Genomic DNA, 22,512 nt, shown 5'->3' with positions numbered 1-22,512 from the left:
ATTGGCAGGCAGATTCTTAACCACTGCACCATCAAGGAAGTCCCTGTAGATATATTCTTGGTATATTTGTGGGAAGAGGTGAGTTCCATGTCCTGTTACTCCACGACCTTGATTCTTCCCTCTCTTCTTTTCTTTTTTTTTTTTTTAACATTTATTGAAGTATAATTGCTTTACAATGATGTGTTAGTTTCTGCTGTATACCAAAGTGAATCAGCTATACATATACATATATTCCCGTATACCCTCCCTCTTGCGTCTCCCTCCCACTCTCCCTATCCCACCCCTCTAGGTGGTCACAAAGCATCGAGCTGATCTCCCTGTGCTATGCAACTGCTTCCCACTAGCTATCTGTTTTTCATTTGGTAGTGTATATATGTCCATGCCACTCTCTCTTTGTCCCAGTTTACCCTTCCCCCTCCCCATGTCCTCAAGTCAGTTCTTTACATCTGCGTCTTTATTCCTGTCCTGCCCCTAGGTTCTTCATAACCTGTTTTTTTTTTCAGGTTCCATATATATGTGTTAGCATACAATGTTTGTTTTTTTCTTTCTGACGTACTTCACTCTGTATGACAGACTCTGGGTCCATCCACCTCACTACAAATAACTCAGTTTCATTTCTTTTTATGGCTGAGTAATATTCCATTGTATATATGTGCCACATCTCCCTCTCTTCTAGCAGATGATCAGGCATGTTCATGACTTGCTTCATTTAATCCTCAGAATAACAAAGGAGAATAGGCAGAAAAACTATATATAAATATAATTTTTTAACTAATAAGAAAACTGAACCCTAAGATAATTCAGATTCATTCTCCAAATCACATTGGTACTGTGTGGCAGAGCTGGGACTCAAATCTAATTTGTCTTGCTTAGTAGTCCTGAGAGCTAGCTCTTGTCCAGTACGTAATGCTGCCTTCCTCTTGTCATATGCCAGGTTCTGTCAGTCTTTACAGTATCTCTTGCATCTGTTTCTTTCTATGTCCCCTATAGTCATCTTACCTTATACCTTCGTTAACTCTTGCCTGATCTAAATTCTCTCCCTGCTTTAGGCTCCCTGCTCTCCCGTCCATGTGGTGTTTACAGCTACAGAGTGATTTCCTGTCATGTGACTCCTCTTGCTCAAAAACTGTCACTTCATTGCTTATGAAGTGAAGTCCTTCTAGATTCCTCAGTTACTTGTTACCTAAAGTCTTCAGCCAGAATTCATCTCTCCTCTAAGGAAGTAGGGGAAAAAAAGAATCCAATATGGATGTGTTTTTGTTTGGCCTAAACATTGCTTTTCTAAAATATGAGCCAACATTTTTAAGATCAGGAGATTTTGTTGAAAAGATCAGACTCTTGAAAAGTGGAAAATCTGGCAAGACTAGGCCTGCATTCTTGTGTGGCAAAAAGTAGGCTGTTGTTGAGGAAATAGCTGCCTGCTTTAGACAAGGCAGCCTTTTCCTACTTCACCCTCAGTCCCTATTGTCTTCTTGACACTGAGGCCATCGTTTAGAACCATTTACCATCACACTTGTGCTGTAATTTTCTTAGAGTGGAGAAATATTTTTCTCGAGCTTGGGTCTCTTATCAAATATTAGAAAGTAAGACTCAGAGCTATGCGTTACAAGAAAAATTAGGGCATGCTTCTTTAGAATATTCCTACTTACTAAAGTGCAAGCAAAGCATGTCTGTGTCAAAAGAATAGAACTTTTCTTATCCTGGCTTACTTCATTCATTGTCACATTGGTACCCATTGAGTATTTTGAGTTTCCCACCTTTGATTTAGAACATCTTGAATTACTTTCCAAAGAATATATACATAAAAGGTAGCAGAGCCAGGATTCAGCTCCAAAGCCCATATTCTTTTTGCTATATCATTCAGTATCTGAGTTCTTGTAGCTTTGTGTATTTCTGTCATAATGATTAACCAAAACTACTCAGAACATACATGTGCTTTGCAACATGGTAGCAATTTAGTAAATAGAGTATGTTAAATGATTCTATCTAGAACTAAAGGCAATAAATAAATGGTTTGTCTTGTTTGAGATGTCTTATACATGTCTTTTTTTTTCCCCCCATCTTTTTGAGATATGGGCATTTCCCAAAGGGCTGTGTGTCTCATTTCTTCAGATCCCTAGTGATGAATTAGAATAAAAATCAACTTTTGATTTTCTCTGTTTAAATTTAGATTTAATGTTTGGTAATGCAAGCTGGCATAGCCCTTTTTGAGTAGGAGTATCCAAGAATGGCCCAAATTCACTTGCTTGGAATTTCAAGTAGTTGAAGCTGTTTGGAGGTTAAATCTTTCTGATATAGTATCATTCTTCTGGGTATTTTTTTGGTATAGTATCCAGAGGGGTTTTGCTGATTTTAGGACAGAGATTGGATATTATCTGATCTTGGGGAGAGTGTTGTTGCCAAGGTATTGCATTAATCCGTGATCTCAGGTGTAAACAACTTTTCTAGTGTTTGAACTAGACGAAGATTGATTTTTAGCTAGTGTTTCAAAACAGATTTATGTAGGCTAAAAAATACGTTCTGTCAGTGTTTGTGGCCCTTTTCTTACGTTACATTGCGTAGTCATCTTCACCCGTAGGCTTCACTATATCTTATGTGTAGCTCAGTCCCTTGAAAAATAGCGTTTATGTGTAATATTTCTTTTTAAAATAATTCTCCTTTATCAGGAACTTTTGATTAGATAGAACATCTGACTATGCCAGGTTATATATAGTGGCATTTTTTTACATCAGAGGAGTCAGAAAAACTCACGTTACTTTGTAACAAGAAACAGTTATGCAGAATGTGTTTTAACCTTGGGGAAAATTACTTAATTCTTCTGACCTTGATTTTCACATGTATAAAACAAAGAATTAATTTAGATCAATAATTATCAATTTGAGGTGTATAACAATTGCCTATGGAAAATGGAAAAACTACATGCATTTAAGTCTAACCCAAAGGGTTCTGATGTAGTAGGTTTATTTAGATTAAAGTTTTTCAACCTCAGGATTATTGACATTTAGGGCTGGATAATTCTATGTTTTGTGGACTGTCCTGTGCATTGTAGGATGTTTAGCAGTATCTATGGCCTTTACTCACTAGATGTTAGTAACAATCCCCCACCCCAAGTTATGACAACCAGAAGTGTCTCCTGACATGGCCAGATGTCCATGGGGGACAAAATTACCCCAGGCTGAGAACCACCTTCCCAGAGCCAGATCTAGAAATCTGCACTTTTTACTAGCTCCATTGGTAATTATATCATTAACTCTTAAAAGTGATCAATCAAGAATTTTTGCTGATTTTTCCATGCATGGTATATTTGCAGATAAAAAGCAATCCATGTACAGTCAAGTTTTTAGAACATGTGGGTATTTCTCTTTAAAAAATAATTGTCAAACAATTTGATTGCATCGAAATGCAGTTGTTAAAATGCATAGCTAAAACTGTGGTGGTGCTTGTTTGAATCTAAAAATTCTTTATAAAGAAATTTCCCTTTCAGTGTTTTTAGTTGGTGATTCCTTGCGGCCTTTTGTTTCATTAGGATCAAGCGGCTAGAGACATGAAGAGACTTGAAGAAAAGGACAAGGAAAGAAAAAACGTAAAGTAAGTTGTTTTCTTCTCCCTCAAAAAAGTTACATAAAAATTGCTACAGTATTGCAAAGCCTATACCCCCAAAGTTTATAGAGAAAATTTAAAATACACAAATGACTTAAAGTTATTTCTGTATCTTGAATAATATTTCTTATAGTAATTAAAAAGCATTCTTTTTGGTATTCAACTATAAATAGTTTTTAGTAAACACAAGAATGAGTTACAGAGAGAATCGAGAGAGCATCATTACTAAAGTTTGGGTTCATTTTTCAGTCTTGTCCCATAACTGATATAAAATAGACTTATGAAAAAAAATAGACATATGCCTGTGTGATTGATTTTAAGAAGTAATGGTGATTGTATACAAAAAACTATATTTTTAATAATAAAACCTAATTTATTTAAGGGGTGACATGCTTTAGCCACTAGTCAGAACTTGAAATACTTTATTTTCTAGGAAAGAGAATTCTCGTCCCCTTGCTGAATATACTCTTCTTAAGGCTTTTTTACCAAGTACAGGGAGGCATGGTTGGACTTTTACCTCTACTTGGCAGTCAGTGCTCAGGCCCTCCCCAAGGTTCCTGTGCCATATGGAGGTTCAGCCCTCTCTTTGGCGTTTACTGTGTGCTGCATCCTCTTCCAGCTGCCCTTCACTGGCGGTGCTGCTTGCCTTAGGGATAGCAAGTGCTCTAGGTTAGGCAGAAAGTCTGATTAAAAAGAGATGCTTATGGGAACTAAGCAGCCATACTGTCCACAGCTCCTGAGAGATGCAAGTGGCGATGGTCCGCTTCTCCATGTGAACTGTTTGGGAGTTTTAGTCCCAAATTTTAAAAAGAGTTGATGTAGTTTTTCTCTCTGTCCCCAAGGATTTTGGCTGAATGCAGTTACTCCAGGGCTAGAAACTCTGGGGCACATTAAGAAAGTTGTGACAGTCTTTTTAGCATGTACCAAATGCAGGGTTTTTTTTTTTTAATATAAAATGCTTTATATTAAACACTGTACTGTGTTTGTTGTATGGGGTTGACAAGGCTGGGGTCCTTGGGTATCTCTCTTCAAAAGTTTTTACTCCCTATGTTCTTGTTAGTATTTGATGTTTCTAGGGGTACCATATCATCCCATTCAAAAGAAATGCAAACTGTGGCTTATAGAGTGAAACCAGACGTGTATGATGGATGGATAGTTTACAGTGTGCTTATTGCTGCTTTGTTATTGTTAGTGTTGAGAGTTCCTGTGCTATATGGAATTCAACACTAATGTGCTATAAGTATGGAGCTGGGTATGTGGAACATTTGCAGGGAAGTTTGTTTCTCCGCTTGTTTTTCCAGGGGTATTCGAGATGACATTGAAGAGGAAGATGACCAAGTGAGTTCCTATGCAGTATTTCTTTTACTTTTACCCCACAAAGTCTGTACTGGGGACAAGCTAGAGCTTGCCTTCACTGAAATGGCCATTCCTGACGTTCAGCAGGGAATGTCATTTGACTTGCTGTTTTTCTGCGTGTGTGACCAGTTGGTAATATAAAGATTCATGTGACTTTCCCCCATGTTGAAGATGGAACTTTTGATCAACTATGATATCAAAAGCAAATACGAGCTTTATTCAGCTTGATTTTTTTAATCCAAAATTAATGTTTCTTCTGATAAATCAAGGAGTAGAGTAGAGTGGGATCTACGGATGGACTCTAGCAACATCTAACCTCTACCTGTTTCTAAGAGTTCTGTTTGTGATTCTTGTGTTTCAAGATGGAACATTAATTAAATGACTGTCCTTTAGGGTTTTTATTCGTTAGTATTTTTTTTCCCCCATTCAGTTGTGGGATGGTGAGAAGGGAACCAGAGTGAGCCTTTCCCAGGTTTGTGACCCTTCTAATCAGTGTCACCTTCCAAACTTGGATTGGTAAAGCCACAGCATGTGTTCCACAGCTCTGGGCACCCCACCCGAGGAAGGCTGTGGAACAGACAGATATATGTCTTCTTTTAAGCAAGCTAAATCATTTTATGGTAGTAACCGTCTCATTCATTTCCTCTGATTGTCCCTCTGAATACTGCTATTGTTAATGGAATCATTGCTAGTAAGAGTCTTGGTAGGTATTTAAACTGTACAGTTATCTGTACACTGTATGCACTAATTACAGGAGCAGAAATGTTCTTGTTTATACTTGGGTATGATTATGTTCTTGTGCTTTCCTGCAGGAAGCTTATTTTCGGTACATGGCAGAGAATCCAACTGCTGGCGTGGTTCAGGAGGAAGAGGAAGATAATTTGGAATATGATAGTGATGGAAATCCAATTGCACCTTCCAAAAAAATCATTGATCCTCTTCCTCCCATTGATCATTCAGAGGTATGGTGTTTCTTGCTGAATTTGACTCTTCTTTCAAGCTGATACAGTTTTCTTTAGCTTTAATATTTAGGTTTTCCCAATCTCCTGATTCGTACTCCTTATTATGTCATGAGACTATTTCTTTGGACTCTTGTCATCTTTACCAAATGGTTGAGTCAGAAGGTGACTGAGTGGTTGAGACTTCGTAGCCTATACTGTTGAAGGTACAGCTGAGTCACTTGCTCACATTCAGTTTTTTTCAAACAATTGTACTTGTTTTCTGCACCATCACTTACCATCTTCATCTCACAGTGGGTCCGTGGGCCTGCATTTGCTTTTTTAAAAATTAATGAATTAATTATTTTTAAAAATTTATTATTTATTTTTAAAATAAATTTATTTTTGGCTGTGTTGGGTCTTTGTTGCTGTTTGCGGGCTTTCTCTAGTTGTGGACAGCGGGGGCTACTCTTCGTTGTGGTGCATGGGCTTCCCATTGCTGTAGCTTCTCTTGTTGCAGAGCATGGGCTCTAGGCGCGTGGGCTTCAGTAGTTGTGGCACACGGGCTCAGTAGTTATGGCTCACGAGCTCTAGGGCACAGGCTCAGTAGTTGTGGCGCACGGGCTTAGTTACTCTGCGGCATGTGGGATCTTCCCGGACCAGGGCTCGAACGTGTGTCCCCTGCATTGGCAGGTGGATTCTCAACCACTGCACGACCAGGGAAGCCCCTGCATTTGCTTTTTAATTGCTGCAAATCTTTAGTATTTTTCCTAGATCTGGAGCAGATGAGGAGTTGTTCCTTCAAAGTGGAACCAGGAATTACATGGCCCTTAAATCAGGAAAAGGAAATGAGGATATCAGTGTACTCACTTGCGGTGGGGGGGAAATCAGTATTTCATCCAGGTTAAATATCTGACTAGACCTTGCATAGATCTGGAGCAGTGGTTCTCAAAGTGTGGTCCAAGGAGTCCTAGAAGGATCTTTTCACGGAGTCTACAAAGTCAAAAGAATTTTCATAGTAATGCTGAGATCATTTACCTTTTTCACTGTGTCAGCATTTGCACCAGTGACTAAAAGCAATGCTGATTCATTAACATGAATCAAGATAGTAGCACCAGTTGCTTCTCCCTGCCAGATCATCACAGTCACACACCGCTCCCCCCAAAAAAACCCAAAACAGATACAAGCCAGTTTCACTTAACAGTATCCTTGATGAAACAGTAAAAAATATTTATTAAATCTTGACCTTTATGTTAACATGTCTTTTTATCCTGTGACAAAATGGGAAGGGCAAATCATTTCTATTGCATGCCAAAATATGACAGTTGTCTCAAGGAAAGGCACTTAGGTGTTCGAGTTGTGAGCTAAGCTAGATGCTCTTTTTTCATGGAACACCATTTTCACTTGAGAAAATGAATGAGACTTCAAGGAAAACAAAAGTGTCTATTGCCAATGATAGAAAATCAAGCTTTCAAGCAAAAATTAGAATTTGGGAAACATATTCACCATGGTGAGCTTGATAGCTTTCTAATACTTAAAGTCTGTTGATAATCAACCATGATATATATAGTTTTTAAATTATATAATGAAATGTTTTGGATGATCTGCAGACCATTTCAGTGAACCATTGTTTTCAAATGACCAATACACGATGTTACAAAATCATGCGTGAGTAAAGGCTCCATTCAAAGTGCATGATAGATGGATGAATTGTAATGTAACAGAATGTAAAAGTTAGTTGATACAGTTTCAGATTACACAATGAAAATAATCTGAGAAATGTCAACTTGTCAAGGTTTAGTATAGTATTGAAGAAGAGTTAAAGTCCACAAGCATCTGAAAAGATTATTAATAAATACTCCTGTCCCTTTTCCAACTACATATCTTTGTGAGGACAGATTTCCTTGGCTTTAATCAAAACAACATTGCAACAGTTTGCAGTAGGAAATATTTTCTTAGTCAGACATTAGAATGATTTGCAAAAATGTAAAGGAATGTTATAAAAAAATTACTTTTATTAAAGCATTTATGTTAAAGTGTGATGGGTTTGTTGTGGGTTTTTTTTAACATCTTAATTGGAGTATAATTGCTTTACAGTATTGTGTTAGTTTCTGCTGTATAACAAAGTGAATCAGCTATATGCATACATATATCCCCATATCTAGAGATGTCTATTTAGGTCTTCTGCCCATTTTTGGATTGGGTTGTTTGTTTTTTTTGATATTGAGCTGCTTGTAAATTTTGGAGATTAATCCTTTGTCCGTTGCTTCATTTGCAAATATTTTCTCCCATTCTGGGGTTGTCTTTTCATCTTTTTAAAATAAATTTATTTAATTATTTATTATTTTTGGCTGTGTTGGGTCTTCATTGCTGTGCGCGGGCTTTCTCTAGTTGTGGCCAGTGGGGGCTACTCTTCTTTGCTGTGTGCGGCTTCTCATTGTGGCTTCTCTTGTTGCGGAACATGGGCTCTAGGCACGCGGGCTTCAGTAGTTGTGGCTTGCGGGCTCTAGAGCGCAGGCTCATTTGCAGTGCACCGTGTTGCTCCGCGGCATGTGGGAATCTTCCTAGACCAGGGCTCGAACCTGTGTCCTGTGCATTGGCAGGCAGATTCTTAACCACTGTGCCACCAGGGAAGTCCCTTTTCATTTTCCTTTGCTGTGCAAAAGCTTTTAAGTTTCTTTAGGTCCCATTTGTTTTTGTTTTTATTTCCCTTTCTCTAGGAGGTGGGTCAAAAAAGGATCTTACTGTGATTTATGTCATAGAGTGTTCTCCCTGTGTTTTCCTCTAAGAGTTTTATAGTGTCTGCCCTTACATTTAAGTCTTTAATCCATTTTGAGTTTATTTTTGTGTATGGTGTTAAGAAGTGTTCTAATTTCATTCTTTTACGTGTAGCTGTCCAGTTTTCCCTGCACCACTTATTGAAGAGGCTGTCTTTTCTCCATTGTATCCTCTTGCCTCCTTTATCAAAGATAAGGTGACCTTATGTGCATGGGTTTATCTCTGGGCTTTCTATCGTGTACCATTGATCTATATTTCTGTTTTTGTGCCAGTACCATACTGTCTTGATAACTGTAGGTTTGTAGTGTAGTCTGAAGTCAGCCTGATTCCTCCAGCTCCGTTTTTCTTTCTCAAGATTGTTTTGGCTACTCGGGGTCTTTTGTGTTCCCATACAAATAGTGCACTTTTTTGTTCTAATTCTGTGAAAAATGCCATTGGTAGTTTGATAGGGATTGCATTGAATCTGTAGATTGCTTTGGGTAGTATAGTCATTTTCACAATGTTGATTCTTCCAATCCAGGAACATAGTATATCTCTCCATCTGTTTGTGTCATCATTAATTTCTTTCATCAGTGTCTTAGCTTTCTGCATACAGGTCTTTTGTCTTCCTAGGTAGGTTTATTCGTAGGTATTTTATTCTTTTTGTTGCAAAGGTAAATGGGAGTGTTTCCTTAATTTCTCTTTCGGATTTTTCATCGTTAGTGTATAGGACTGCAAGAGATTTTTGTGCATTAAATTTTGTATCCTGCTACTCAACCAAATTCATTGATTAGCTCTAGTAGTTATCTGGTGGCATCTTTAGGATTCTCTATGTATAGTATCATGTCATCTGCAAACAGTGGCAGTTTTACTTCTTCTTTTTCAATTTGGATTCCTTTTATTTCTTTTTCTTCTCTGATTGCTGTGGCTAAAACTTCCAAAACTATGTTGAATAATAGTGGTGAGTGTGGGCAACCTTGTCTTGTTCCTGATCTTAGAGGAAATGGTTTCCGTTTTTCACCATTGAGAACAATGTTGGCTGTGGGTTTGTCATATATGGCCTTTATTATGTTGAGGTAGGTTCCCAGGTTTGTTGTTACTTTAACATGAATTTTAAAATTTGTTTTAAGTTTAATACAGTAAATATCAGTAGATTTAACCTACATAAACAAAAGCTCATTGTGTTTCTGTTAAGTGTAAAGGGTACATGAGACTAAAAAGTTTGAGAACTACTGGTCTAGACTGGAGTATGGGTTATATTCAGCTTTTTAAATGTTTCCTTTGGCACAGCTGTTACCACATAAGGAGTTGGCATTTTTACATGTGGCAAGTTAAATATCTGAAACTGATCTAGGAGGATGCATGCATGATAAAGAGTGAAAAGCTAATAAGGAAAAGCTCAAATATTTGAAATATTCATTTAATAAAATATTTGAGATATTTGACAAAGTGGTCAAACTTCATTATCCTGCCTGGGATATCCCACAGTTGTCTTAATATAATGAGAAGTCTGCCAGGAGAGATCAGATATGAAGAAAGGATACCCCTTTCTTCACATTCTTCTTTTTTTTTCCTCTCTTCTGGGTTAAAAAAAAAATGTGTGTGTGTAAAAAATTTACATATTTGTAAATTTTTGTGAACAAAGACAAAAATTCTTGCCCTCATGGACCTTCTGTTCTGGTAAGAGAAGAGAACTGAAGAAAAGGGCTTAGTGCAGCATTGTGGGGAGCATAACCAAAGGTCCTGTTAATAATAAAACTAAATTCTTTCTTTTTGTTGATAGTACCATAGAAAGATAATAAATTTTAGGCTGTATCTCGAGTTATGAAATTTTTGACCACCTATGAAAGGCTTAAGTTCTCCTTAAAGAATAAGTTTATTGTAGACATATCATGTCAGAAAGAGAATCATTTAGCCGGATTCACATGTGGTAATATGCTAGTGTTTTGTATTCTTAGTACAGTAAGCTATGAAGGATTAGCAGAAATGACTTCTTCCCTCTTTGGAACTGGAAATGCTTGGCCATACATTTCTTAAAAGTTATGTAAACAGTTCCATGTTTTTAAAAAGAATGGAACTCCCTCTAAAGGTAGAGCTCTCCCCAAAGGAAATATTAGAAATGTTTTTAAATGCCGAGATCTAGGTGAACAGCTTACTGCAAAACATATTTAAATGTTATATGATGGAATATCTGAGTCCTTTTTGGCATTAGAGATTCCCTAGTTTGCATCAAGGCTGTTCAAACCTGAGGTGTCCTAAAGAGTCTCTTTAGGAAATAGGTTGGTGTTTATTGAAAACAGGAACAAGAAAAAGTACTGGCTGTACTTTCGGGATTTGTGTCATGAATAAATGAATTCCTTTGTTCTCTCTAGCTGGTTATGGCTTTACTTGTATAATATTTGTGAAAGGTTATTTTGTATTAAAATCAAACTTACAGGATTGACTCTTGAATTCTAGACTAACTTTGAATAATTGGACCTGCAGATTGACTATCCACCATTTGAAAAAAATTTTTACAATGAACATGAAGAGATAACCAACCTCACCCCACAGCAGCTAATAGATCTCCGGCATAAGCTCAATCTTCGGGTAAGTCAGCCATTAAGGCAAATATTCATATTAATGTTAATTAGTGCAGGGTTAGTATTACTGCTTATCCAAACTGAAGTAATCTTGAATTTCTTTTCTAATAGTCCCTGAACTATCTTTGATAAAGTAATAATTAGATCCCTTGGGCTCTTGTGTCTTGATTTTGTTGTTTTAGTCTTATAGCTGTTTTAGGATAGGATTATTCATTCTTTCATGTGATACACATGAATACTATATGTATATGTTCAGTCAACTTTGTGTGTTGTGTTGGAACAATAGGTCATGTGACCTGAAAACTAATCAGCAAGTATTTCTGCAGTGAGAACAGTATGCTAAGAACTGCGTTGGGTGGGCTAGAGATGAAGGCAAGGGGTTCCCATCTTCAGGAAGAGGAGACAAGATTAATAGATGTGGACAATATTGGAAGTTTTAGACTATTTCGAAATTAAGATACACTTGCTTCTCAAACTATATACAGCACGCATTTTTAATTAGAAGAAGAAATTAACAACTTTAAAAAATATGCATGTACTAATATCAGAATAGTAGTTTAAATTGTCCACTAAGAAGCTTTGGGTTGCACACTGACCACATTGTTTAGGGTGCTGCTAGATGTTGAGTGAAACACACAGATAATACAGTGATGTATGCTCTTGTGTGGACAACTTTCTGGCCTTACCAGTTGCTACATGATGTTTGAACTTGTGTTTTCTGAGGATAGGTGGGTGGGAGGGTGTGTGTGTGTGTGTGTGTGTGTGTACGTATGTACTTGTCTGTTTTCTAAGAAGTACCCCTTCAAAAAAACTTCTAAGTGAAATCCTGGTTGGAAATATCAGCATCACCTGAGAAACCTTGATGGAGGTGGAGCCCAGTTCTTCACCTGGGTGCAGTTCAAACAACATTTGGCAGTGTCTGGATCATCACTAAGCGGGATGTTAGCTCTTCAGGCATCACTGAAATTGGAGACAGTAGACAATATCTTTGTCACTAGTGGGTATAGACGTGTCTGAATCTGGAGCTCATTTGCACTGTTTATTTCAAGAGTAAATTTTATTTTTTCTACCACCTGGTTAATAGTTATGCAAATGGAAGAAGTATATTAATGGCTTTTTCCAATTTACTGAACATCTTTTTATTTCTTATGAGAAAATTGATTTTGATTTAAGAGATTTCTAGGCCCTTAATCATTTAAAATGATATGACTATTATCTCAGGAACATTTATCTTGGAGTTTTTTATATGAGGTTTTAGACTGTTATTATTTGAATTTTACCTTTTCAAACAGTGTAGGCTATTAGCTACAGACTTATATTTTCACTTCTTCATACTCCCAACTAAATGCTAGGTAGATACAGGCAAATATTCTTGAACTTCTAATGCTGTTTGTTTTGAAGTACAGTCATTCCTGCAAGTTGTCTTTATCTCTAGGTTTCTGGTGCTGCACCTCCTAGACCAGGAAGTAGTTTTGCTCATTTTGGGTTTGATGAGCAACTTATGCACCAGATTCGGAAATCTGAGTACACACAGCCCACTCCAATACAGTGCCAGGTAAGTAAAACATATTGAAAGAAAAATGAAGTAGAATGACATTGTGACTTTTTTTTTTAACAAGTTAAAGCAATGAAAGTTTAGTATAGAACTGTATTGACATGGATAGAATTTTTGAAACGTTTAAAAATTAAAGAGCAAAAGTGAATTTTTTACCACTCTTAAGAAGTTGCTGGCTGTTCTCACCTTCTCAGGTGGACTGCATTCTGTCTATGGAATGTGTGTCTTTCTAAATAAACTGCTTTCACTTTACTATGGCTGGCTCTTGAATTCTTTCCTGTGCAAAGCCAAGGAAGGACCCTCACTTGGCAGCCTGTCCTAGGAACTTGCCTGCGACCTAGGACATGAGGTGGTCTTCTCCCCCTCCGCACTTTTCCTTTGATTATAAAAATGTAGTCTGCTTAGTTCTTGGGGCAGAGCCCTCTTGCCTGCCCACTTGTGTCTTTCACAAGCATCCTATATTAATAAATCTACTTAACCTATTTTTTAAAAAAGTTGCTAAGGGGCTGGGAAATGTTCTTTTGTGTCTGATAAATGTCTTGAAAATATGATCTGAAGAAAATAGTTCATTAGGCCTAGACTGAACAAAATAAAATTTGTGCATAGAGAAGTTTAGCACTGTCGATTATGAGGATTCCTTTGTCCATGGCCTGAAAATTCTCATAACTGAAAGGAATAGCTTCTGTTTCTCATTAATATATGGATTTTATTCATTTCTACGCAGTTCAGTATGTGGATGAGACAGTCTCGACCTTCACAAGGGGGACAAATTTTTAAAAATTTTAGCAATGATAATATTTTCTACAGATCAAAAAGTTAATGGGAATTCCAGGTATTTCTTGTTATTCCATAGCCAGTATGCATAGCCCAGGACATTTTTGTTCCATTGGAAATAAATGTCATTAATAGTCATTTACCCTTCCACAGAATTTCCTTCAGCACATCTTTAAAATTGAAAGTTTGGAGTGGATTTTTTTTTTTTTTTCTTTTTCTCTAGGGTGTACCTGTGGCATTAAGTGGTAGAGACATGATTGGTATTGCCAAAACAGGCAGTGGGAAAACTGCGGCCTTTATCTGGCCCATGTTGATTCATATAATGGACCAGAAAGAATTGGAACCAGGTGATGGACCAATTGCAGTGATTGTGTGTCCTACTAGGGAGCTTTGTCAGCAGGTATGTGCTTTGTGTAGAAGCCCCCCCTCCATATGTTAACTGGTAAGGGACTAGCCAGTCAAATGGGTAGAATTACCAGGAAACTTTTTTTTAATTGTAGTGAAATACACAAAATTTACTATTATAGCCATTTTTAAATGTACCGTTAAGTGGCATTAAGTACATTCACATTGTTGTGCTACCAGGAAACTTCTGGAAAATATTATGTGTTATAGATTTTCTGTATAACCAAATTAATATGGGAACTGTATTATAAGTTTCCTCCTGGGTTAATTCATTCTGTTTGGCAGAAGGGCAGTGCCAGGGTCGGGAAGAGAGGTGAAACAGAATAATCGCAGCAGGATTTTAGATAGCCTGTTCAGATACGATAATGGTGCTCTGTTCATTTACTTTATAAGTAAAATTGTGTTTTTAAAGCATTTTCTAGCTTTTGATTTTCTATTGATACCGCATTCTGTGCGTTTTTCATAGCTCCCTTTTGGGTTATGACAGAGGTATCTGTTGTCACAGTTTGTTAATAATATGTCATTATGTCAACTTTGTAGATCCACGCAGAATGCAAGCGGTTTGGGAAAGCGTATAATCTCCGATCAGTGGCCGTGTATGGAGGAGGGAGCATGTGGGAGCAGGCCAAGGCCCTTCAGGAAGGGGCAGAGATTGTTGTCTGTACACCAGTAAGTATGTCTTGTGTTTAAATAGCTTATCAGCCTCTCTTGGTATGAAAAAAAATGGTTAGTTGTTGGAGGGCATTTCCCCTAAAATGTGGTAAAGCAGGGTTAAGAATACTCTGATGCAATGACAGCTGGTGGCTTTGGTTTAATTTTGATTGCTAGCCTAAAACAGCAGTCCAATAAGATTCTCTCTGCTGTGAATTGCCCTCTATAGCAAACAGTTTTTCTTATGCTCTCCTAGAAAAGGGATCCATGCTTACTGAGAGCACCAAGAATCAGAAAGTTGTTCAGGGTATGGTCAGAACTGCCTAGAAGATTGTAGTTTAAACATTAAAACCCATTAATAAGGCTTTAACTTAGGTAATTTCAGAATGCCTCACAAAAAATAGTTCTGACCATCTTTCCACAATTTAAATCAAAATTAACGTAAAGGAAGAATCCCGTTGCGTTTTCAGATTTTCTGTTCTTTTGGGCTCTGCAGTGCGTAAAGTCTGAGGCTGTCAGAGCAGTATCTATTACGGTCTAAGACTGGAGTATTAGCACTTTTGCCAGGAGTGGAACTCTAGAAAGTTCCTGTAAATGCCTTTAATTATACAATCGGCCCTCCACATCGGCAGGTTTCCCTGTGAGTTTCACCAACCAAGGATTGAAAATATTCGGGAAAAAAATTCCAAAAAGCAAAACTTGAATTTGCTGCGTGCTGGCAACTATTTACGTAGCATTTACGTTGCATTAGGTATTATAAGTAGAGATGGTTTAAAGGATACAGGAGGGTGTGTGTGGGTTGTATGTGCAAACACTCCTTCATTTTAAGGGACTTGAGCGTCCTCATGGGAGGTGAGTGTGGGTGATCCTGGAACCAGTGTCCAGCAGACACTGGGATGACTATGCTTACTATTCATTTTCTGGATCTCATAGGGTCGACTTATTGATCATGTGAAGAAGAAAGCTACCAACCTTCAAAGAGTCTCTTACCTTGTATTTGATGAAGCAGATCGAATGTTTGACATGGGATTTGGTATGCCTTGAATACCAGTTTCTTCTGTCCCCGTCCTCATGATACTAGTTTTTTCCATATCTTTCTAGACTTAATTTTTTCTCTGCACGAGAGAAGCTAAAAATACTCCTGGATAGGATTAGACCATAGAGATATTGCTAAGACATTAACTATTTTTAGGACCTTTTTCAGGAAAAGTATATAGGCTTAACTGGGTTGAGGACATTTGAAAGTACCTGTGAATATAAGGGGAATATCGTCTCTAGGCTTTATTTTTATTCATATGCCTTTGTGGAGGTCAAGGTCTGTGTTCTTAGGTAGGTGGATGTCATATCATTCAAGGCCTTTTTGCTTTCCTGTCCTCCTTGACTTAACCAGCTGTGTGAAAATTCTAAATAGCTATCTTTATGGATTGGATCATCCCTGGGCCCAGCCAATGGTGCTGGGGTAATTGTTTCTGAGTTTCATACTGAGTGATAGGTCTAGGAGTTCCAGAATTTCCTTAATTCTTATAATGTCTCATGTGAAGATTTTTACTAAAATGACTTTTCCCAGGCATCCCAAACTGTCATACAGAGGTATGATACTAATTTTACTGTTCTGCTTCTTCCAGAGTACCAGGTGCGATCCATAGCAAGTCATGTCCGTCCTGACAGACAGAGTACGTATGAAGCAGTTTCATTAAGCCATGTTTGTACTCAGAATAAACACTTGTTTATTTTATAAGCACTCACAGCTATGGCAGCAAAAATGATCACGTGTGTTCTAGTGAGGAACCATAAAGGGGAAGATAATGATGGGGACAGGACCTTAGAGATCATTAGATAGAACTTGCTCATTTTTATAGATGATGAAACCAAGGCTGAGGATTTAATTACTTGCCCCAATTCATAAAGTTTTATCACTGGCTAGAGGCAATACACAGTGCAGATATGCTGATTTGAAGTCAAGAGCCTTTTTCTGAACCATGCTGACAACCCCTGTCTTAACTGAAAATGCATAAAGTTAGAATAAGGGCAAGTTTTTTTTTTTCCTTAGTGAATTAATTTTTAAACTAAAGTTAAAGTTCAGGTGGGTTTATTTTTTTAAAAACTGAGCAGTGTCAGTGGGAAGCTTAGTGGGTATTCAGAAAAGAAGTCATATTGTTTCTTTAACAGAATTTACTTTACCTTTTAGCTCTCTTATTCAGTGCAACTTTTCGGAAAAAGATTGAAAAACTGGCCAGAGACATCCTGATTGATCCTATTCGTGTGGTGCAGGGGGATATTGGAGAGGTAACCCTAAGCAGGGCTGGACAGGATCCCAGTGGGTTATTTCTCTTACTATGGTGACATGGAATTAATTTCTCACTATTGAGAAAAAAATGTTACGCATTTACAGATGAGGCAACATGTTTCAAATTTGCTTTAAAAACACCAGGGTTGGGGGAACAGGTGAAGCGTGATTGGCAAAATGTTAATAATTGTTGAAGCTTGGTGATGGATACGTGGGAGTTGATTTTGTTCATTTTACTCTTTGAATGTTAAAGTTTTTTTCCGGAATAAAAGGTTTTTTTAAAAAAATATTTTTTGGGGGAAAAAGCAGGTTTTGCCTGAAAGACTACTGGTCAGTTAGGATGGAACTGACATCATAAGTGATTGTGGGAGTAGGCCTGCACAGCATGGAGTGGGGAGATTTGAAAGGCCTGTTGAAAATGAGTTAAAGGTTTTTTTTCCTTACCTATAAATATGTCCTATGTGGAAAATTTCTCTGAATTGTGATTTGAAAATCAATTAAGGCTGCTTTGAGAATTCCTTAGTTTGCTTGGTGTATTTATTAAAGTTCTGTGCAGTTAGCTTTTTGACATTGTCTGCTTTTCATCACTGAGTGCCTTCTGTGTGCATGTATGAATTGTACTAGGAACAGTAAGTGGGAAGGACAGAAGAGGAGCTTACTCTATTAGGAATAATCTGAATAGGCATATAGAGAAGTATTGAGCAAAGCACTGGGGCTTACAGATTATTAGGTGTATGTACACGTCAGGGGAGGTGGAGAACACTGTGATTTGCTAAGGGATGTAAAATTTGAGCTACACTTGACTTGCTGAAGAAAGGCCCAAGGAGAAGAGGGATTATTCAAGGTTCTTCCAGGTGCAGGTAGAAAATGTGATGGCTGGTCCTAATTCACGTGCCCTGTGGCACAAATGTCGCAATTATCTTTTTCATTTATTTCTTTTCAGGCAAATGAAGATGTGACTCAGATTGTGGAGATTCTGCATTCTGGGCCTAGTAAATGGAACTGGCTCACCCGGCGTCTAGTGGAGTTCACCTCTTCAGGAAGTGTCCTCCTGTTTGTTACTAAAAAAGCCAATGCTGAAGAGCTAGCCAATAACCTTAAACAGGAGGGTCATAGTCTTGGCCTGCTCCATGGTGACATGGATCAGAGTGAAAGAAACAAGGTTATTTCAGACTTTAAGAAAAAGGACATCCCAGTCCTCGTGGCCACAGATGTTGCAGGTAGGGTATGAATTTCCCCAGTAACCATGCTGTAAGGGTGCTCTGTCTTGCTATATAAGACCTTTAATATCTGAGGAGGCTGATTGAAGGCACTCTGCTGGCCTGGCTGGCCACATCCTGTGGTGCAGCAGTTCAGAGCACAGTGATTACAGTCTGGAGCTCTGGGTTTTTTTTGCGGTACATGGGCCCCTCACTGCTGTGGCCCCTCCTGCCGCGGAGCACAGGCTCTGGACACGCAGGCTCAGCGGCCATGGCTCACGGGCCCAGCCGCTCTGCGGCACGTGGGATCCTCCCAGACCGGGGCACGAACCCGCGTCCCCTGCGTCGGCAGGCAGACCCTCAACCACTGCGCCACCAGGGAAGCCCATCACTTTTCATTTAATGTTCCTCTGAAAAAAAGAATCTCTGCAGTTGGAAGACACTTGGGGAAGAAATTGTTCACACAGTCACATCGTGGGCTATGCCCCTGTTGTGTGTCTGAATATAGTACGTATCTTACATTGATTATTTAGTTTGGCATACTTCACTCAAGATCAGAAAAAGTTTTGAAGTGTGATTTTTGAGTTTGTTCTGCTGAATTTTAATAGCTGCCCTTAAAAACTGGTATTTTCTCGCAGAAAGGAGATCACTTCTCAGCTTCAGGACACATTTGATGTTGGTTTTACTTTTTTTTTTTTTTTTTTTTTACATATCTCTGGTTCAAGAGTGAGGCCACGGCAGGTTATTGATAGTAGAAGATAGATGTCCCTTACACACTAAGTTGACCCAGCATCATAGAATCTACGATAGTGGCATTTGTTCTAGAAGGGCAGCTTACATGCCTGTATCTCAGCACACCAAATCATGTACTTTGCTTAGATAAGAGGAATGTGGGTTCTTAGGTTAGCATTTGGGGACACTTTGGTGTTTTAGCTCCTGATAAAGAATAAAAGAATTTTGTTTTTTATATCAGCCCGTGGTCTGGACATTCCTTCAATTAAGACTGTCATTAACTATGATGTGGCCCGAGATATTGATACCCATACGCATAGGATTGGCCGAACAGGACGAGCGGGTGAGAAAGGCGTGGCCTATACCTTGCTGACACCCAAGGACAGCAATTTTGCCGGTGACCTTGTCCGGAACTTGGAAGGAGCCAATCAACATGTTTCCAAGGAACTCCTAGATTTGGCCATGCAGGTGAGGGGCTGGACACACTTCAGGTTGCTCCAGGGTGTAAAACTAAGCGAAAAAATTTCAATATGCCAGAGGCAGATAACATAGAAACATGACAGTAAAGTTGGGCAGGCAGCACTTATGAAGTATAGATTGGTATTGTAGGACATTAAAACTCATCTGGTCTGTCCTCTCATCCTCTCCTTTCAGCAGCATTTATGTTGAAAAGCTATTCCTTTGTCCTAAAATCTGTCCCTGTGACATTTCTTTCTGCTTGCCCCATGTCACACTTGTGAGCAAATTTAATATCAAAGAAAGCTACTAGTCTCCTCACTGCCCTTTTCCCCAAACAGTTTTTTCTTTGGGGAGCTAAAAATGTATGATGTCTTTAAAAAAAAAAATGTATTTCACTACTTCTCAGACCTAGATCTCAGACCTTTGACTACACTGCTTACCCATTTAAAACTGAGTGAGGCATTCTACTGATTAATTCAACCTTGAGTTGTCTTAATACACACAGTCCCCAAATTACAAATGGATTTGTAGAGACTGATAGTAGAGACTTACGTGTTTTTCAGATTCATAGGCCAGCCTACAGAACTGTTCACCCATAATGCAGTTGTACTGTGGTACTGCCTGTGCTTCCAGACCTGGGAGTAAAGGACCTGCATTGCAGGGGAGAGTAGAATCATCTTTCCTTTCCTTTCCCGGAGAGCCAGTCCTGAATTAAATACAAGATGTATTTTGTCTGTGGCGTTTTCCTACATCTCATTGTGCCTCAGGCTTTCTCTGCTCTCAGACTGATCAGCTTCCCTGATTAGCACCTTGCCCAGCCTGCCCTACCTTTCAAGTACTTTTTAATACATTTATTTTATTTTTGGCTGTGTTTGGTCTTCGTTGCTGTGTGCGAGCTTTCTCTAGTTGCAGTGAACAGGGGCTGCTCCTCGTTGTGGTGCGTGGGCTTCTCATTGCGGTGGCTTCTCTGTTGTGGAGCACGGGCTCTAGGCGCGCGGGCCTCAGTAGTTGTGGCTCGCGGGCTCTAGGGCGCAGGCTCAGTAGTTGTGGCACTTGGACTTAGTTGCTCTGCAGCATGTGGGATCTTCCTGGACCTAGGGCTCGAACCTGTGTCCCCTGCATTGGCAGGTGGATTCTTAACCACTGCGCCACCAGGGAAGCCCTCAGGTACTTTTTGAGTGTAACGTGATTGTCAGATAAAGCTCTAACCACCCCCAGAGATGTTATATATAGATTGTCTGAGAAATAGAGAATAAATTCATTTTCCTCAAGGAAGTTAGAAATGGCCAGAGTAACTACTCTGCATTTGAGGTGTATCTTAATCACTTCCTGGAGCCCCTGAAGGAAGGAAGGAGCAGTAAAAGGAAGCCTTAGATAAGGCTCCTGACAAATATGACAGATGAAGCTACCAAAAAGAAGCTAATCCGTGGTACCTATGAACAGTTCCTCCTTTGCTATAGATACCTTCGCAAAAGATGAAACACAAAGTTCTTCCCATTTAGTTTCCTTTTTGATCTCGTCCCGTTCCTCTGGGCGCCTCTTCCTCCCATGTCTTAACCTTGAATTGTGTTCAATGCAGAATGCCTGGTTTCGGAAATCCCGCTTCAAAGGAGGGAAAGGGAAAAAGCTGAACATTGGTGGAGGAGGCCTAGGCTACAGGGAGCGGCCTGGCCTCGGCTCTGAGAACACGGTGAGTCCTGGATGTTAGGATTATTCTTGTCTGAGAGCCTCTTAACGTGACTTTCTATTGAAGAAGCACCTGTGTGTCCTTGACTGACTCGGCGTGCTCAGGATACCAGTTTAGATTAGCAGTGGTTCTTAAACTGTGGTCCCTGGACCAGTAGCAAATGCAAACTCGTGCCCCACCCTAGACCTGGTGAATCCAGCTCCGGAGGTGGGGCCCAGCAGTCTGTCCACCAGCCCTCCAGCACTGGCCTAGAGCAGAGGGTCACTCTGTAAACTCCAGCTACAGCTTGTAACTAAACTCAGGAATGATTCCTACATTCTGGGAAATCGAACCAGAGATATGAGAGCTAGCTTTTCTCACAAAACAGTAACAGAAGCTCCCCCTGACTGGCTTTCTTAACTTTGTTTCCTGTCACTTTCTTAAGCCAAGGAAGAAAGCTGCCAGTCTCCATTTCTGCATCATCATAGTTAACTTGGTGTCTTTGTTACATAAAAAATCTGTCCCCATGTTACAGTGATGATGATGATGTGGATCAGGCAGATGATAGAACTGAACGTGTGCCAGGGCCAGCCCAGGCAGCCACACGTTAGCTCAGTCTCCACAGCCACTCAGAGTAAGTACAGAGGATAAAACTGAGGCACCCAAGCTTACACTGTGGTGAGTACTGAAGCTGAGATTTCAGACTCTTTAGGGTCTGGACTTGGAGCCTGAGCAGTCATGTATGTGCTGTACTGCCTTGTGGCCTTTTCAGCCTTAACATAATTTTTATATAATTACATAAACATGTTTATATTTGTGTCTGTAAATAATACCGAGTGATCAGCTTTGGGCATAATCTGACCTCATTTCTGACTATTAGGGTTAGTTCCCAGAAATAGAAATACTGGGTTGAAAGGCATAAGCATTTTTAAATGATTCATTACCGTGCCTTTTCTCACAAAGCCTAACTTTCTAAAACTTTCCCATTCCCATTTCAGCTCCCACTTCAGTTTTCAGTATATTGAGGCCCAGTCTGTGGCAGTGGGCTTTCCTACTTACTCTTCCATCCTCATGAGTGTGTTTATTTTTTAGGACCGAGGAAGTAACAACAATGTTATGAGCAATTATGAGGCCTACAAGCCCTCCACAGGAGCCATGGGAGATCGGCTGACGGCAATGAAAGCAGCTTTCCAGGTCAGTCTGAAATTAAGCATTTAGTTAAGAGCTTTCACTGGTAACTCTTGGGCAGTGATGAGGGGCCCTAGTCTTCCTGAGATGGTAGCTGGCCTCGTAGATTTGATGTTTGCTGGCTTTAGGTAGGGCCTTCTCCTGTTTTCAGTTTCGAATATCACCGTAACTGCAGCTTACCTAGAGCTGCAGGTGTAGCGGCTAGAGAAACCCCTCTTGCTGGTCATCTACTTCAGTCATGCTCAGGGCCCTCATCCTACAGCAGGATTGGTGTTCCCTCCCTGCCTTAACAGCCTTCAAGGCTCCAAGGCTCTTGTAATCTGGTTGAGAGTAATTGCCATTTTTTAGCTAAGACAAGTTTGC

The 22,512-nt window shown here is 39.3% G+C and overlaps 1 protein-coding gene across 2 annotated transcripts in view; it reads left to right on the top strand.

Moving 5' to 3' along the window:
- Positions 1–22,512, top strand: part of DDX42 (DEAD-box helicase 42) — a 50,702-nt gene that overhangs the window by 26,463 nt on the left and 1,727 nt on the right. For both annotated transcript variants that reach the window (XM_024760695.1, XM_024760694.1), the window contains exons 4-17: positions 3,527–3,588; positions 4,902–4,938; positions 5,769–5,918; positions 11,136–11,240; positions 12,669–12,788; positions 13,786–13,962; positions 14,508–14,636; positions 15,552–15,651; positions 16,244–16,291; positions 16,807–16,904; positions 17,849–18,125; positions 19,078–19,304; positions 20,875–20,985; positions 22,054–22,155. In XM_024760695.1, the coding sequence (XP_024616463.1) occupies positions 3,527–3,588; positions 4,902–4,938; positions 5,769–5,918; positions 11,136–11,240; positions 12,669–12,788; positions 13,786–13,962; positions 14,508–14,636; positions 15,552–15,651; positions 16,244–16,291; positions 16,807–16,904; positions 17,849–18,125; positions 19,078–19,304; positions 20,875–20,985; positions 22,054–22,155 (1,743 nt within the window). The remainder of the gene's footprint in view (positions 1–3,526; positions 3,589–4,901; positions 4,939–5,768; positions 5,919–11,135; positions 11,241–12,668; positions 12,789–13,785; positions 13,963–14,507; positions 14,637–15,551; positions 15,652–16,243; positions 16,292–16,806; positions 16,905–17,848; positions 18,126–19,077; positions 19,305–20,874; positions 20,986–22,053; positions 22,156–22,512) is intronic.

Source organism: Neophocaena asiaeorientalis, unplaced genomic scaffold (genome assembly GCF_003031525.2).
Source record: "Neophocaena asiaeorientalis asiaeorientalis breed wild unplaced genomic scaffold, Neophocaena_asiaeorientalis_V1.1 scaffold30, whole genome shotgun sequence".
NCBI classification, from domain to species: Eukaryota; Metazoa; Chordata; class Mammalia; order Artiodactyla; family Phocoenidae; genus Neophocaena; species Neophocaena asiaeorientalis.
The sequence above is the reverse complement of the archived record's forward strand: the minus strand, read 5'-3'. Positions and strand labels throughout refer to the sequence as shown.